This window comes from Phocoena phocoena, chromosome 9 (genome assembly GCF_963924675.1).
Source record: "Phocoena phocoena chromosome 9, mPhoPho1.1, whole genome shotgun sequence".
In the NCBI taxonomy this organism is placed as follows: domain Eukaryota; kingdom Metazoa; phylum Chordata; class Mammalia; order Artiodactyla; family Phocoenidae; genus Phocoena; species Phocoena phocoena.
In genome coordinates, this window is record NC_089227.1 from 50112494 (window position 1) to 50128803 (window position 16310).

Here is a 16310-nt window from a genome sequence, read left to right on the forward strand (position 1 = left end):
TGCTTAAGGCAGATCTTCATGCATTATAAAATAGAATTACGCCTAAATAATCAGATAAAAGAGCAAACTTGAAGGGGGAAGAAAACCTAGAAGACTAGGGGCTGGAGACCACACTAAGGCAGGAACCTGGGGTTTTTATTTGTTGGCTATATTTCACCCTTGCTGTGTCACACCAAGTTAAATTTTTTCAGATATAGGGTGAGTATGGTCATTAAAGGACATGCTAGCAGATCATTTTGGGTACTGCTTCACACTCCACCACTGGTGTGTCATTATGGTCTGAGATGTGCTGTCTTATTTGTACAGCTTCAGCACCCCAGCAATATTTGTTTGCCAAAGAGTGATTACATTTCAAGGCAAAGTAATCATATGCAGATTTCCCCCCACCATCCGGAAGTAGAGTGTTTCTACGAAACATTACTGTAAACTGAAATGGTAGAAAACAAAGAAGCAATCGGACACATCTTGCTAATGGATGAACAAAATAAATCGAGATAAAGCACAGATGCTCCCAGACACAGTTCAAAACTATGATGGCTTGATGCTGCGTGTAGTTCCCTAGAAAGAAGCTTGGTGGCGCCACTGTTGCTGCTGGGGTATGTTCTGCCTCTCCCACAGCTCACAGCGGGACAAACACTGAATGCTTTTCGCTTTTCACCCTTTTTCATAAACGTGAACATTTTCTTTGGATTTCTTTGTTAGCGAAAACAGTTACTAATGTAGGTCTTTAATAAAAGTGAAGTAGTGTAAAGCAAACTTCAAAAAGTGAGGGAAACCTGTATTGTAAACTTATTCAAAATTGATTTATAATCTGAAAGCCAGTTTATTAATTTGCAGTTGGGTTATGCCTACCCTCTTTTTATCACATGAGATTTTCTTAGCTGGTTATGTGGGTATCCTGGCATTGATGGAGAGCTATAACTTTTAAATTTTCCTATCTTTTTTTTTGGAATTTGGAATAACTATGACCATATTCTTCTTTTTTACTTGTCACTAGAATGTAGTTTTACTTTTTTTTTTACATATAATTTTCAAGATTAACACTTGCAAATATTGTTGTATTTTAGATTGTTCCATTAGGGAGGACATCTTATCTCTTCCCTTTAGTAAATCTTCAAATCACAATTGGGATGAGTTCTCAATGCACAGGTTTCGGTAGAGAGTTGAGGCTGTGTAGGTCTGGGTGGATCCTAGGAGGCATGTATCAAAGACAGCCCTTTCACTGACACCAGTATGTTGCCTTTTTCCTAATATTTTGCCTTAGTTGTTTCTTGTTCCATCCTCTGTAGTTCTCTGACTATACTGAGAAAATATAATCAAATACTAGTATATTAATAGCTATCTAGATGGCTGAGTATTAGAAATTCTTTATTTTGGTCACATATCCTGATCACTTTTTGGTCTTTTTAAGGTAATGATTTTTCATTGGAGATCACTTTAGGGCCTATTCAGTTTTTTAAAATATCCCAATTTAAGGAAAGACTGTCCTCATTATTGATATTGTTATATGTAGTAAATTTTGTTTTGAAAGTTTTGTCAGTTGACTTTTAGAAAAAATGATATATTCTTCAACTTCTGAGCAAATAAATTGGTTTCAGTTACTGAAGATGCTAATTAAAGTAATTCATGTCACATTACATATTTTTTGGAGTCTCCAAAGATTTGAGATAAATGCAACATTTTCCCTTTTTAAACCATTCATTACCTTACTAAACAAATAATTATTCAGTACTTATTATGTAGCAGGCACTGTTTTTGGCACTGGGGATTCAGTAATGAACAAAACTGCCTTTTCGGAGCTTATATTCTACTAACGGAGGGAGGGAGACAATAAACAGACACATTCAATGTATAATATACTGTCAGGTGGTGGTAGGTACTAGGTAGGAAAACAGTCAAGGGAAGGAGGTGTAAAGTAACTGGAGTGAGTCATAGATGGGTTTGTCAGACAAGGCCTTTCTGAGGATGTGGCATGTTGTCAGAGATCTAAATAAAATGAAGCAATGAGCCATGAGACTATCTGGGGACAAATGTTCTAAGCAAAGGAAACACCAGGTATAGAACTTGTGGTATGATATTTAGTCCAGCCGCATTAATTTTTTAAATGTAGTTCAGAGAAATCCATTAATTATATTAAAATTTTTCTATTGCATTTAGACTTAGTCATGAACAAAAAGTATATTTTGTTTTTAGATAGTTTTGAATGAATTCTAATTTAATTTTATTTTACCTAATAGGGACCAGAGTTACTCAGCAAATATATTGGAGCAAGTGAACAAGCTGTACGGGATATTTTTATTAGGTTAGTTACCAGTGAATGTTTTTTTTAAAGTAACTGGCTCTGTGGTTATTTAGCAGTCAGTGCTTTTTGGTCTTCAGTTGTTTTTATGAAAAACTGATGTTTGAAACCTGTGATTTATGTGGGTTATTAATAAACTGAAGAAATACCACTTAAATATAAAACATTTTTGATATTAAGTTTTGGAAATTATTTGGTTTTATATTTACAATAGAAATATTTCTGAAATGCTGAAAGTGGAATCATAAGTAGTTACTCAAGGATTCTCAAAGTATATGAAGCACATAATTACCCCAATTTATCTCTTTTATAAATTAAGATTCCATGTGGTCAATGTAATTAAAATAGAGTATAATTATTACTGCATTTATATAAAAATACATATGAATACAGAAGCTAATATGTAAGAGTAAAAAAATTACTTAAATGTGATGGGATTACAGGAAGCTTCTAAATGAAAGAGCTACTTTGTTCCATTCCACTAAAATTTTATTATAAAATACGCAATTAGGAGAATATATATAATGTACATATATATTTTAAAGAATAATAAAATGAACTCTTGTATTGCTACCACCCAATTTAAGAAAAGAATATTACCAGAAAAGCCTATTACAGGTAAAGACAGTCAACCACATATTGACAAAAGGTTCAATTTACCAGAAATATATTACAATTATAAAATTATTTGTATCTAATACTGTAACTTCAAAATATTTAAGGCAAAAATTTATAGAACTCCAAGGAGAAATTGACAGATCCACCTTCATAGTAGAAGATTTTAACACAGTTCTCAGTAATTAGTTAGTGAAAAAATAGTTTAAAAAAATAGTAAACATTTAGAAGATTTAAACAACATATTCAGCAAGGTTGATGTAAGCATATTTAGAACATGTACCCAACAATTGGAGAATACACATTCTTTTCAGGCACACCTGGAACATTTTTGAAAATTGGCCATATGTCAGGCCATACATAGTGATTGCAATGTTTCAAAGAAATAATATCATACAGACTCCATTTTCTGAAAACACAAGTTAAAATAATCAAGAAAAGGATAAGCCCCCCCATACATTTAGATATTTTTTTAAAAACTAAATAAATCATAAGTGAAAGAAGAGATCTAATGGAAAATAATGAGCACTAATAAGGAAAATGCTGTTTATTAAAATTGTGAGATACTGCAAAACTTACTTCAAGGAAAATATAGCTTTTAATTTTTAGAAAAGAAAAAAAGACTGAAAGTTAATCACTAGGTATCCATCTCATGAAATTAGAAAAAGACAGATATAAATGAAAATAAAGAGGGAAATAATAACAGAAATTAGTGAAATAGAAAACAATTCAGTAGAGAAGTTCACAAACCCAAATATGTTTTGTAAACCTGATACAGTTGATCTCCAGCAAGACTGATCAAGAAGAAAGCAAGCATGAATAAACATTAGGGATAAAGGGGAGGAGGCAAGACTAAAGATATACCAGAAATGTAAAAGATAATAAGGGAATATTGTGAAATAATATTATAAACTTTACGCCAGTGTTTTTGAAACTTGGGTAACATAGACAAAATATATTTGACCAAAGTCAAGCAAGGAAGAAACAAAATCTGAATAGTCTTGTAGAGGTAGGAAAACAATGGGCGCTAGTTAAAAATCCTTGCATAAATCAAACATCAGACCTAGTTGGTTTTTTAAGAGAGTTTTGCCAAACGTTCAAAGCACAGGTAATCCAGTGTGTTGTTGGCCCCAGATTTATCTTACTTGCCATGTATTTACTAAGATATTTGTTGGGTTTTTTCCGTCACCGTGACAGATATTTTGTATTAGGGGCGATTCTTTAGACATCTAGTCCATCTTTTTACCAGAGATGGAACTTATGTTACCTTCTTTTTAATGAAAACAAAATTAGTTAATAAATTAATAAAACTATATGTCAAAGTTCAAGTTAGAAAAAAATGTAATATATATAACTAAAATACATTTTATAGAGAGCCTTACAAAATAAAAGTACTCGCCAAAATGTAATGGACAAAAGACATGAAGAGACATTGCACAAAAGAAGTGCCAGTGGCCAATAAGCATATTAAAAAGAGTTTACTTGTAATAATAATCAACGAAGTATTTCACTCATTGAGTAAGACTGGTTTTTGTTTTAGTCTCTGTCCAGAAGGCATTTGTCTTCCCTGACCTCTCTAAGACCTGGTTTACTGAAAACAAGGATAATTACATATGCCTTGCCTTCCTTAAGGGTTTGTTGTGAAGAATTAAATAAATACATAAATATATATATATATGTGTGTATGTGTATACAGATATAGATATATATATGAAATTACTTTGCAAACTCTGAAGCCCTATTCAGATAGGAAATACTGTTTGTTTCCCCAGAGCACAGGCTGCAAAGCCCTGCATCCTTTTCTTTGATGAATTTGAATCTATTGCACCTCGACGAGGCCACGATAATACAGGAGTTACAGATCGTGTAGTTAACCAGTTGCTGACTCAGTTGGATGGAGTAGAAGGCTTACAGGGTAATAATTGTAAATACAGAAGTATCTTCTTATAACAAAATTGCACCAGGATTTAGTAAAGGATTTTTATTTGCCCCCCCAGGTGTTTATGTATTGGCTGCCACTAGTCGCCCTGACTTGATTGACCCAGCCCTGCTCAGGCCTGGCCGACTAGATAAATGTGTATACTGTCCTCCTCCTGATCAGGTGACAATTTCATGTTTTGAGTCCAAAATCCAACAAATGCTATACTCTTTCCTTGTGAACTTTACTTCTGCCAGGTAATAGAAGTCATCCTTAGAAGACCAGCTTTCAGCAAAGGCCTTAGTCAGTGCTTTCTTACAGCATGAAAAGATTCTGAATTAGATGCAAAGCCTTTTTTTGGCCCAGCCATTCCATGCAAGTCTGAAAACTTTATACTCTTTCAGTGTTGGCCAATTGGAAAAACAAGTATTGCATGTCCATGTTCCCTGTGTTCAAAGATCACACACCTCATTATCCAGACAAAAGACTGATACTGAATCAAGCATAGGACTAGGAAGCATCTATGCATGTTACATAGAGATATGACTTTTTTCTAGTCCTATGTTGATGGAGCTTTTTTTCCCAAATTTAGAAATGAATGAGTAAAAGAAGAAATAGACAAATGAATAGTCAAAGGTATAAAATGTCTATATATCACATGTAGCAGTTATTTTTTCTTTCAAAACACTTTCTTGGCTCATTTGCCCAAATCTAGAAAATAAGCACTGTCTGAATTAGAAATGATTTACACTAAATAGTTAAGAATGTTGATTTTCATTCATTTTCCTATGTTCCTTCTGTTAGGGAAAAAGTTCCAAGGAAGAGATGTAGCCTACTGGTACATTCCTCAACTTATTTCTAAAGCTTATAAGATATATGAAGTGAATTTATAAGAAAAATCCTAAGAGACACAGTTTAAAATAACATATTCAATTTTATTTGTTAAATCAATTAGTTTTTCTCCCTTCAGGTGTCACGTCTTGAAATTTTAAACGTTCTCAGTGACTCTCTACCTCTGGCAGATGATGTGGACCTTCAGAACGTGGCATCAGTAACCAACTCCTTTACGGGAGCTGATCTGAAAGCTTTACTTTACAATGCCCAGTTAGAGGCCTTACATGGAAGGCTGCTGTCTTGTGGGCTGCAGGTGAGTTATATGAGGAGATCGTTACTATGGTGTCTTATGAGTGATATGAGCAGTTCGGTGTCAAAATTTCAACCTTAAAGAAATTCCTACTTTTTAACAACTTTAGTTAACTGTATAGAAATTTACCTTTAGTCGAGTGTACCATAATTGGAATATTGGCTTTGCAGAGAACTTGTAATTATATGAAGAGTTTGGTGTCTGTTTCTCTAACATTACCTTACTATCGGCAAAATATGTTGGTGTGTGGAAGGGTATTCTTTGAATTGAGGTAAGAATTATATTGAGATTTTAAATTTGTTTTTTACTTTTAAAAAAGATCATCAGATAGTTATTTTGAAACTCAAATTGTCCCAGATATGGCCAATAGGAGCCCCTTTTGGATGGCTTCTGTGTCCTTTTGATATGTCCTCATCATCCTTTGATCACTTACTTACTTCCCTATACAACAAGATGTTCTAGGTTTATCTTATCTGTTCTCCAGCCCTAGAATCAGTTTTTTTCTCTAAGGATAATACTTTAATTTTGGCAGAAAATAATTTGATCTCTGCCACATTATGGACTTTACCATATATTTTCTGGGAAGGGTTTTCAACTGTATGCTCCCCTCTGCTATATTTTGTTGGAGATTCTTGCAGGGACTAAATTTAGATACTGCCAAGTTTTTGCTGTTTATTTTGGCAAGCCATTGAAGTTTTTTTTCTGCTAATGAAAGGGGAAAAAAGGTGTTTACAAGTGAACTACTCTATAATGATGAATCAGCCATGTTATAGAATGCTTTATCATTTCAGAGTAGAAAAATGTGAATTAAAAGAGACATGAAAATAAAATCGAGGTCTGAGTCCTAGCTTTGTTAGTTTTGGGGAAGATGGTTGGCAAGTTATCTACACATTCCATATGGTCTTTCCTTATTTTAATAGTTAAAATTTTGCGATGTGACTCAGAACCATTAGAGAATCAATAAGAGCTTTTGTAAAAAAAAAATGCCTCAAGTTTCCTTGTACTGGTCTATTAGGATGCTGTCTCTGTGTGGTTCATTTTTGAATCGTGGACTATTCAGAGCTTTACAACTGGTTGTCCTTTTGTGTGTTTTAGGATGGAGGTTCCAGCTCTGATAGTGACCTGAGTCTGTCTTCAATGGTTTTTCTTAACCACAGCAGTGGCTCTGATGATTCAGCTGGAGATGGAGAATGTGGCTTAGAGCAGTCCCTTGTTTCTCTAGAGATGTCTGAGGTGCTTCCAGATGAATCAAAATTCAATATGTACCGGCTCTACTTTGGAAGCTCTTATGAATCAGAACTTGGAAACGGAACCTCTTCTGATTTGGTACCTTGTGCAGTCACTGTACAATTCTGAAATAGACAGCTGTATGTTGGTGTAATTTATGTCCTAACTAGCCCCACATGTTCTTTCTGGTTGGTTTGTCCTTCAGTAAAACAGTCTTTTCTTACACTAATCATTTTCACTCCATGTTAAGACAGAGCTGGCAGTAAGGGGAGCCGAAGTAGCCAGTGGTTGTGATTACCCTTTGGTTTCTTTCAGGTTTTACTCCTTTCATTAGTGGCTTTAAAACATCTTTAGTAGCAGATTCATTTTGTATTAAACTTAAATTCTGTTATTGTAGAACAGTTGAGGATAATGAGAAATTTGGTACAATAATGTCAAAAATTCTAACTACCAAATGTTATCTATTGGTAATACTTCTGGTGGAAAATATAAGGACAGTGAAAAACTTAGTAGTAGTAATGTTTCAACAAGGAAAATGTTTAGATTAAATTTGGGCAATATCATTGTTTTTCTAAACTAAAATAGCATTTGACACATATCTCAAAAAATTAACAGTGGTTCACTGTTGCTTTAGTGGTTAACATTTTTACAAATATTTACTAATTTGGGGGTAAATTTCCTTTATTATGTTTTAAAAAATATAAACATAACCCATTTTTATTCTCAAGAATAGTAAGCTGTTTTAATTCTAGTCTTTGTTTTCTGTTTCTTAACTTACATGTAGAAATGTCCCAGAACCTTAGTATATACCCTATCATTAGGGCATTTGTGGTGGATTTAATAACAAAGCATTATATAAACCTTGTATGATTGGCAGTTTTCACTGTGGTGGTTCAACAACATAGGTACAGATGAACCTTTATAGAATATGAAACGTATTTTAATTCTATCTTTGATAAATAATTTTTTTCTCCTTTGCTCTTTTTCCCTCCCTTCCTCTCTCCCCTTCTCCCTTCCTTCTCTCATTATTATGCTTAACAACGAAGAGCTCACAATGCCTGTCAGCACCAAGCTCCATGACTCGGGATTTTCCTGGAGTTCCTGGGAAAGATCAGTCCTCACGACCCCCAGTCTTCAGAACAGCCTCACAAGAGGGTTATCAAGAGCTCACACAGGAACAAAGAGATCAACTGCGGGCAGATATCAGTATTATCAAAGGCAGATACCAAAGCCAAATTGGAGTATGGCTTTTTCCTCTTCATTATAATTGTAAAACTTTTTAAAAATTGTTTTTCCTTTTTGATATGTATTTTTTTGATTGGTAAATGAGCTCTCTTTATAAACAAGGGACTGAAACACATCAATCAGTCAAATGATTATGTGCTAACAATTTTTAGTAATCTTATGAGGAAGGGAATGTATAGTCTCCTAAGAAAACTGGCAAAAAGAAATAACACTTGGACTTCCTTTTCCATCGTGTCTCTAAGTTAACTTTTGTCTTTTTTTTTTTATTTAAGGAGGATGATGCCCTTAACCAACCAGGCCCCATCAGAACCAGTCTGGCTATTAGTCAGTCACATTTAATGACTGCGCTCAGTCACACAAGGCCATCCATCAGTGAAGATGACTGGAAGAACTTTGCTGAGCTGTAAGTAAAAGATTCTGATCCAGAAGTATAGATATTATTACAGGTGACAGTTATTCAAACTTTTAAAGTTCTTTTAAAATCACAAATAATACTTTGAATATTTAAAAGCAATTCAAAACATTTGCTTGGTAGCCATGCGTTTAAATACCCCAAAACTTCAGGAATATAGAAGTCAAAAATGAATTTTCATTATAAATAATTCAAATATAATCAGATGAATTGGTTAATGACTTGGTTTAATTTTAAAAGCTTCAAAGAAAATAAAATCAAAAGCCCAAAATGATTCCACTATACAGTTTCCAAAAATTATGAAAATATAACTTTTGTTTTCAAAATAATTTATATTTTATTAAAGACCATTTAAATACATTCACATTTATTCACTTGTAGACCGTGTTTAATATACATTTGAATTTATAGGCTTGCAGTTGTCTCATTAGTAACTTTGGAGTCTGAGACCCATAGACTGGGAATCATTCTAGGTCAATGATTCAACTTAATTCAAGAAATGCATTCTTCTGTAATGTACAGCATGATGACTACAGTTAACAATACTGTAGTATATATTTGCAAGTTACTAAGAGAATAGATCTTAAAAGTTCTTTTCACAAGAAAAAACAATGTAACTGAGTTGATGATGGATGATATCTATACTTATTTCACAATATATACATATATCAAATCACTATGTTGTACACCTAAAACTAATATAACCTTATATGTCAATTATCTCAATTTAAAGAAAGTTAAAATGGGGGAAAAAAGAAATGTATTCCTGGTCTTTAGAAGTTAAAACTTTCTTGTTGAATTTTGCTATATTCTGGGGTATGCATGTATGTGTACACTGAAAGGGTAGAAAAATTTTCCCTTCCCTTCTAGATTCTTTGGTTGGTCTAATAATTAAATTGACATAAGATGGATTAACAGGAGAAAAACTAATTTTGTACATTCAGGCTCTGCATAAAAATAGTAGACTAAAGTCAGTCAGGCAGTTGAGGCTTATATACTGTCCTGAGCTAAGGACAGAGATAAGGGCCTGGACTTCAAAGGGGAGGAGGGTAATTCACAGGAAAATGGGAAGAACAGGTGTTTGGTAATCAGACATTTGTCCTGTCGTGCAGATAAGTCTTTTGAGATTAAAAAAGTTATCTCTGGTAATAGCTCTTTCTGGTGCAGGCCCCGTATCTAAATTCTTTTAAGGCAGTTAAGGGACAGGTAAAAAGCTTTTCTCAAGTCTGCTGGGTCTTGATTGATTCCCTTTAAGTCAAAATAATCCACATGGCAGTTTGGGGTGGAAACTAGAATAATTCAGGATCCAGTCTAGTTTACAGGTAGAAACGCAAACATCAAAGACAATTAACAGCACTAGAATCTGATATCCACAAAGGTGTATTACTGAAACATGATTTCTCTCTCTACAGTGACCCCCATTTCTAACAAAGATAACCACGGTAAGACTAAACTATTTTCATTCTAGTTGCACTAAACTTGGCCTGATTATTTACATAAGTTCGACAAGAATAGTAATGGACCATATAGATGCTTTTAAATCTCCTTTCCTGGAAATTTTCATAAGGAATCTCAGATTGACCTTTTAAAAGCCTCTTGAGGCTAGGAAGCCGAGCCAAGGACTTACCATCAGATTTCGCTTGCAATAGCTATGTACTGTTGACCCTTGAACAACATGGACTTGAACTGCGTGGGTCCACTTATACAGATTTTCAATAAACATATACTACAGTACTACACAATCCATGGCTGGTTGAACCTGTGGAGGCAGAACTGTGGGTACAGAGGGCTGACTATAAATATGCAGATTTTTGACTGTTTGGAGGGGGGTGGAGGGGTGGGGTTGGCACCTCTAACCCCTGTGTTGTTGAAGGGTCAACTGTATTTGGGTTAATTTCTCTTTTAGAGGTCCCCAAAATAGCCTGAAGTCCTTGTATTTGCCAGGAAATAACCTTCCTTACTCACCTGGTAAGGTTACTGGGAACTCTGTAAGCAAGGTACCAGGTTGGTTTTCCAAGGAGGTTTATTGGCTCCATAAAATCAACCTTAGTTCCTTAAAACTGTCTAGTTTTTCTGTTCTATGCACATTCTCAAATAAGACATTCCAGTCAAAGCCTTGAGGATATAACCGAGGTTTCCAGTTGTGTCCTGTTACGAGGAGAAAGTACGAGGAGAAAGGGTTCTTATTGGACTTATGGAAATAACTGTATCCATGAAAATAAGAATACTCAGTTTCTGAATTCTGGAGGGATCAGGTAGGAGAAAAACATGTTTCATCTTCGTCCACAAAGGTATATTTTACCAAATTACTGATAGTTTAAGAGAAAAGAACAAGGTTTCCTTAAATCTGGAAAAACAAAACATAGCAATGTTTCAAACAAAGTCATAAAAATTATAATGATCCTCAGTAGTTCATTCAGTCCCATGTAGTTAATTTTTACGGATCTTTTGTTAGTTTTATGAAGCCATCAGTTTCCCCATTAGAGTTCTGCAAATTCTTACCTAATTCAGTGGTATAAATTGAAAATGATCAGAAACCTGTTCTTGTTAGAGTCCTTTCCATGAGTCTCCTTGAAGATGAAGCACTTCTGCAGGAACACTTTTACAATAACAATAAATGACAAGAGACTTAAAAATGTCCATGGTTAAAGATCTGATGAAACTTCATTATAATGCATTTGATAAGGAAATTTGGTTATTTCTATGACAGTATTTTAAGACAACTGGAATTATGGTTGATAATATTACATATCAGATATTTAGGAATTTTATAGTTTCTATAAGACATTAATAACATCCATATAATAACATATGCATATAAATATAACTTTTAGTATTATTTCAGTGTTTCCCATGTAATTTAATATATCAAGTAATCCTAATTTATATCTCTCTTTTTATAAGGGGAGAGAGAGAACAAATCTTATGAGACGTTCCAGGGGCCCTCTGGAAAATCCCAGAGTTGAAGGTCAAAAAGCCTTATTTAGACTTTGATTTTGGAGAGATTTGTCAAAAATATTTGGTTTTAAAACACCATACTATCATAGGTCACTGTTAAACAATACTATTCACTTAACCAAAGCAACAATTAAAGACTTTGCAGGCAAATACATAAAGTTACATAGTTGTAAAACAAACAACAAAAAGCACCTTAGAGAAGAGCATTTTCTTAAGCAGTCAGACATGAGGCATAGGAAGTTATTTTTCTTTGTTTTCTAGGCAGACTACTTAAAAGGTAAAGAAAAACCTTTCACAGTCTTATCAATAGCAGACCAATAGTCCAAAAAAATTTTGTCCTGAAAGAGAAGTTTTAATATCAGTAGTGTACTTATATAAAACTAAAACTTACTTTTTAGAACCCTTATAATAAATTCCTTCCATTTTAGCCAGCTTGACAAAGTAAAAGTCTCTCTCCAATGTTCCATACCCATTTAGTTTGTCCCTTATTCGCTTTCCCATTCTGAAGCAATCAGAATACTGAATCAATCAGAATAGAGTTGCATACAGTTGTTTTCCTTATTATTTCTCAGTTTTAATTATATAAATTAGAATTCTTAACACTTTAAGGTTTGAACTGTTACACCAGCATTCTGTAGACTAGCAAATTAATGCATACATTTCATAATTTCTAAAAGAATACACTTTAACAGTACAATTCTTCAGTGTAGAATAGGACACATTTATTTATACATCCAAGTATTTTTAGTTCCTATGTAGTAAGAAGCCAAAAGTAAATAAATGTTCAATAATTAATGTTTCAGTATTTTATTTAGAAATGATCAAGATATCCAAAGAAATTTCATCACTTACCAAAACTCTAAGGGTATAAGTTACCAAAGAGATTCTGGAAACTATTTAAGTAGACATATCATAAAACTTAATTATTGTTGAGAAGTTCACTTAAGAACTAGTTAAGTTTTAAACAATCATATTTAGATTACTTATGAAAATTTCATGAGACATTAAAACAACCACCATGGCAAATTTTGTAACAGATACATACTTAAACTAGCTTTTATTTACTGAAAATTATCCCAGATCACATAAACTTGAGAAGAATTTGGATTGGTTTGTAGTATGTTTCTGAGAGTTTAGAAATATTAAATTTGATGAGTCCTTTTTTCTTTAAGCCAATTAAATAGATCTTTTTACAAATTAATTTTGGCAATATTCATCCAGAGGTAGAAAAGTATCACATATATATAACATATCCATAGACGTAACATAAACACACACAGACAAACAGACCCTGTAGCTTCCATCCCAAAATTTTAACCATGGAAGTTTTTATAGCAGTCTATTTTCTAAAAGCCTCTTCCCCTCAACTCCTTTTTTTTCCCCCAGTCTCAGGTGATTATAGGCAGTACCTTAGCTATCTCCTGGGTGTTTACATTTCAAGGACATGATAAGATTTACATCTTCAAGGGACAGAGGAAGAATGCAAGTTTTCTCTTAGGAGACTTTTTTAAGTATAGTTGATTTACAGTATTAAATTAGCTTTAGGCATACAACATAGTGATTCAATATTTATAGATTATACTCCATTTAAAATTACAAAGTAATGGCTGTATTTCCCTGTGCTGTACAATCTATCCTTGTTGCTTTGTACCTCTTAATACCCAGCTCCTACCTTGCTCCTCCCTCCTTCCCTCTATCGACTGGTAACCACTAGTTTGTTCTCTATATCTGTGAGTCCATTACTGTTTCGTTTCATACATTCATTTGTTTTGTTTCGTACATTCGTTTTATTTTTTAGATTCCAAAATAAGTGATAACAGAGTATTTGTTTTTTCTGACTTACTTCACTGAGCATAATATTCTCTAGGTCCATATATGTTGTGGCAAATGGCAGTATTTCATTCTTCTTTAAGGACTGAGTAGCATTCCACTGTGTATACATACTACATCTTCTTAAGCCAGTTGTTCGTTGATTGACACTTAATGTTGCTTCCATAACTTGGCAATTCTAAATAATGCTGCTTTGAACATTAGGATGCATGTTATCTTTTTGAATTACTGTTTGTTTTCCTTGGATATATACCCAGGAGTGGAATTGCTGGATCTTAAGGTAGTTCAATAATTTTAGTTTTTTGAGGCACCTCCATTTTGTTTTGTTTTTTTTAAACATCTTTATTGGAGTATAATTGCTTTACAATGGTGTATTAGTTTCTGCTGTATAACAAAGTGAATCAGCTATACATATACATATATCCCCATATCGCCTCCCTCTTGCATCTCCCTCCCAACCTCCTATCCCACCCTTCTAGGTGGTCACAAAGCACTGAGCTGATCTCCCTGTGCTATGCGGCTGCTTCCCACTAGCTAGCTATTTTACATTTGGTAGTGTATAATATATGTCCATGCCATTCTCTCACTTCGTCCCAGCTTACCCTTCCCCCTCCCTGTGTCCTCAAGTTCATTCTCTACATCTGTGTCTTTATTCCTGTCCTGCCCCTAGGTTCTTCAGAAGCATTTTTTTTTTTTTTTTAGGTTCCATATATATGTGTTAGCATACGCTATTTGTTTTTCTCTTTCTGACTTCACTCTGTATGACAGACTCTAGGTCCATCCACCTCATGACAAATAACTCAATTTCGTTTCTTTTTATGGCTGAGTAATATTCCATTGTATATATGGGCCACATCTTTATCCATTCATCTGTCGATGGACACTTAGGTTGCTTCCATGTCCTGGCTATTGTAAATAGAGCTGCAGTGAACATTGTGGTACATGACTCTTTGAATTATGGTTTTCTCAGGGTATATGCCCAGTAGTGGGATTGCTGAGTTGCATACTGTTTTCTATAGTGGTTGCACAAACGTTCATTTATACCAATACTGTAGGACAGTCCCCTTTTCTCCACATTCTTGCCATTATTTGTTATTTATAATCTTTTTGATGATAGCCATTCTAACAGGTGTGAGGTGATACCTCAATGTGGTTTTGATTTGCATTTCTCTGATAATTAGAGATGTTGATTATCTTGTGTCTGTTGGCCATCTGTATGTCTTCTTTGGAAAAATGTCTATTCAGATCCTCTGCCCATTTTTTACTCAGGTTGTTTTTTTGATATTGACTTGTATGAACACTTTATATATTTTGGATATCAGTCCCTTATTCGTCAATCCCTTATTGGTCATATCATTTGCAAATATTTTCTCCCAGTCAGTAGGTTATCTCTGTTTTGCTGATTGTTTCCTTTTCCTAGAAGTTTTAAGGTATATTTCTTTATTATCAGAAGTGTAGGGTAACTACTATTTAAAATTTCCTATCTATCTTTTTCAAACAGTTCTCTTCTAACATCCTGATCTTTTACAGTATCTGCAAGCATTTTGAAATGAATAGGGGAGGTCTGGGGATTGGTAAAGTGAGATGAACTTTTGAATTGTTTCTGGAGCCACATTTCTGGTTTTGCAGACTCTAATTTGTAAAATAAGGACAGTCTGTTTTATAAGGACAGTCTGTTTTATTTCCTCAGAGAACTGGGTTGCAGGCTGAATGCAATCAAGGGGCTGACCCACCTATCCGACTACATGAGGATTTTTAATTATGATAGAAATCAAAAGATTACTATAAGAGCCTACAACATGCTGCCTGCAAGAGACCTACTTTAGGGCAAAGGACACACATGAATTGAAAGTAAGGGGATGGAGGATTAGCTCAAGACAATGAAGTAGAAGGATGTGAGCTCACGCTCTTCCTACGAAAACACCAAAAGTCACAACCAACTGGTGAACGACCATTGACAAAAAAACGCTGGAACTTACTGAAAAGGATACCCTACATCCAGAGACAAAGAAGCCACAGTGAGACAGTGGGAAGGGTGCAACTGCAATAAAATCAAATCCCATACCTGATGAGTGGGTGACCCACAAATTGGAAAACAGTTATTCCAATGAGTTATCCCACAGGAGTGAATGTTTTGAGCCCCATGTCAGGCTTCCTAGCATGGGGGGGGTCTGGCAACAGGAGGAGGAGTCCCCAGAGAATCTGGGTTTGAAGGCCAGCAGGGTTTGATCATAGGATTACCACAGGACTAGGGGAAACAAACTCCACTCTTGGAGGGCACACACAGTCTTGTGTGTACCAGGACTCAGGAAAAAAAGTAGTGACCTACTTTTTTTAGTGACTGGGCCAGACCTACCTGCTAGTGACCTACTTTTTTTAGTGACTGGGCCAGACCTACCTGCTAGTATTGGAGGATCTCCTGCAGAGGTGGGGGGCAGCTGTGGCTCACTGAGGGAACAAAGACACTGGCAGCAGCAGTTCTGGGAAGTACTCATTGGTCTGAGCCCTCCCAGAGGCCACTGTTAGCCCCACCATAACAGCCTGTAGGCTCCACTGCTGGGATGCCTCAGGCCAAACAACCAACAGGGTGGGAACACAGCCCCACCCATCAGCAGACAAGGGGCTTATTAAAGTCTCCCTGAGCACAGCCCTACCCACCATA

The 16310-nt window shown here is 34.8% G+C and overlaps 1 protein-coding gene across 2 annotated transcripts in view; it reads left to right on the forward strand.

Moving 5' to 3' along the window:
- The window catches only part of PEX1 (peroxisomal biogenesis factor 1), a 73339-nt gene that overhangs the window by 42002 nt on the left and 15027 nt on the right, over positions 1–16310 (forward strand). For both annotated transcript variants that reach the window (XM_065883682.1, XM_065883683.1), the window contains 7 exons: positions 2238–2302; positions 4687–4829; positions 4912–5015; positions 5803–5979; positions 7072–7302; positions 8250–8444; positions 8721–8851. In XM_065883682.1, coding sequence (XP_065739754.1) covers positions 2238–2302; positions 4687–4829; positions 4912–5015; positions 5803–5979; positions 7072–7302; positions 8250–8444; positions 8721–8851 — 1046 coding nt within the window. The remainder of the gene's footprint in view (positions 1–2237; positions 2303–4686; positions 4830–4911; positions 5016–5802; positions 5980–7071; positions 7303–8249; positions 8445–8720; positions 8852–16310) is intronic.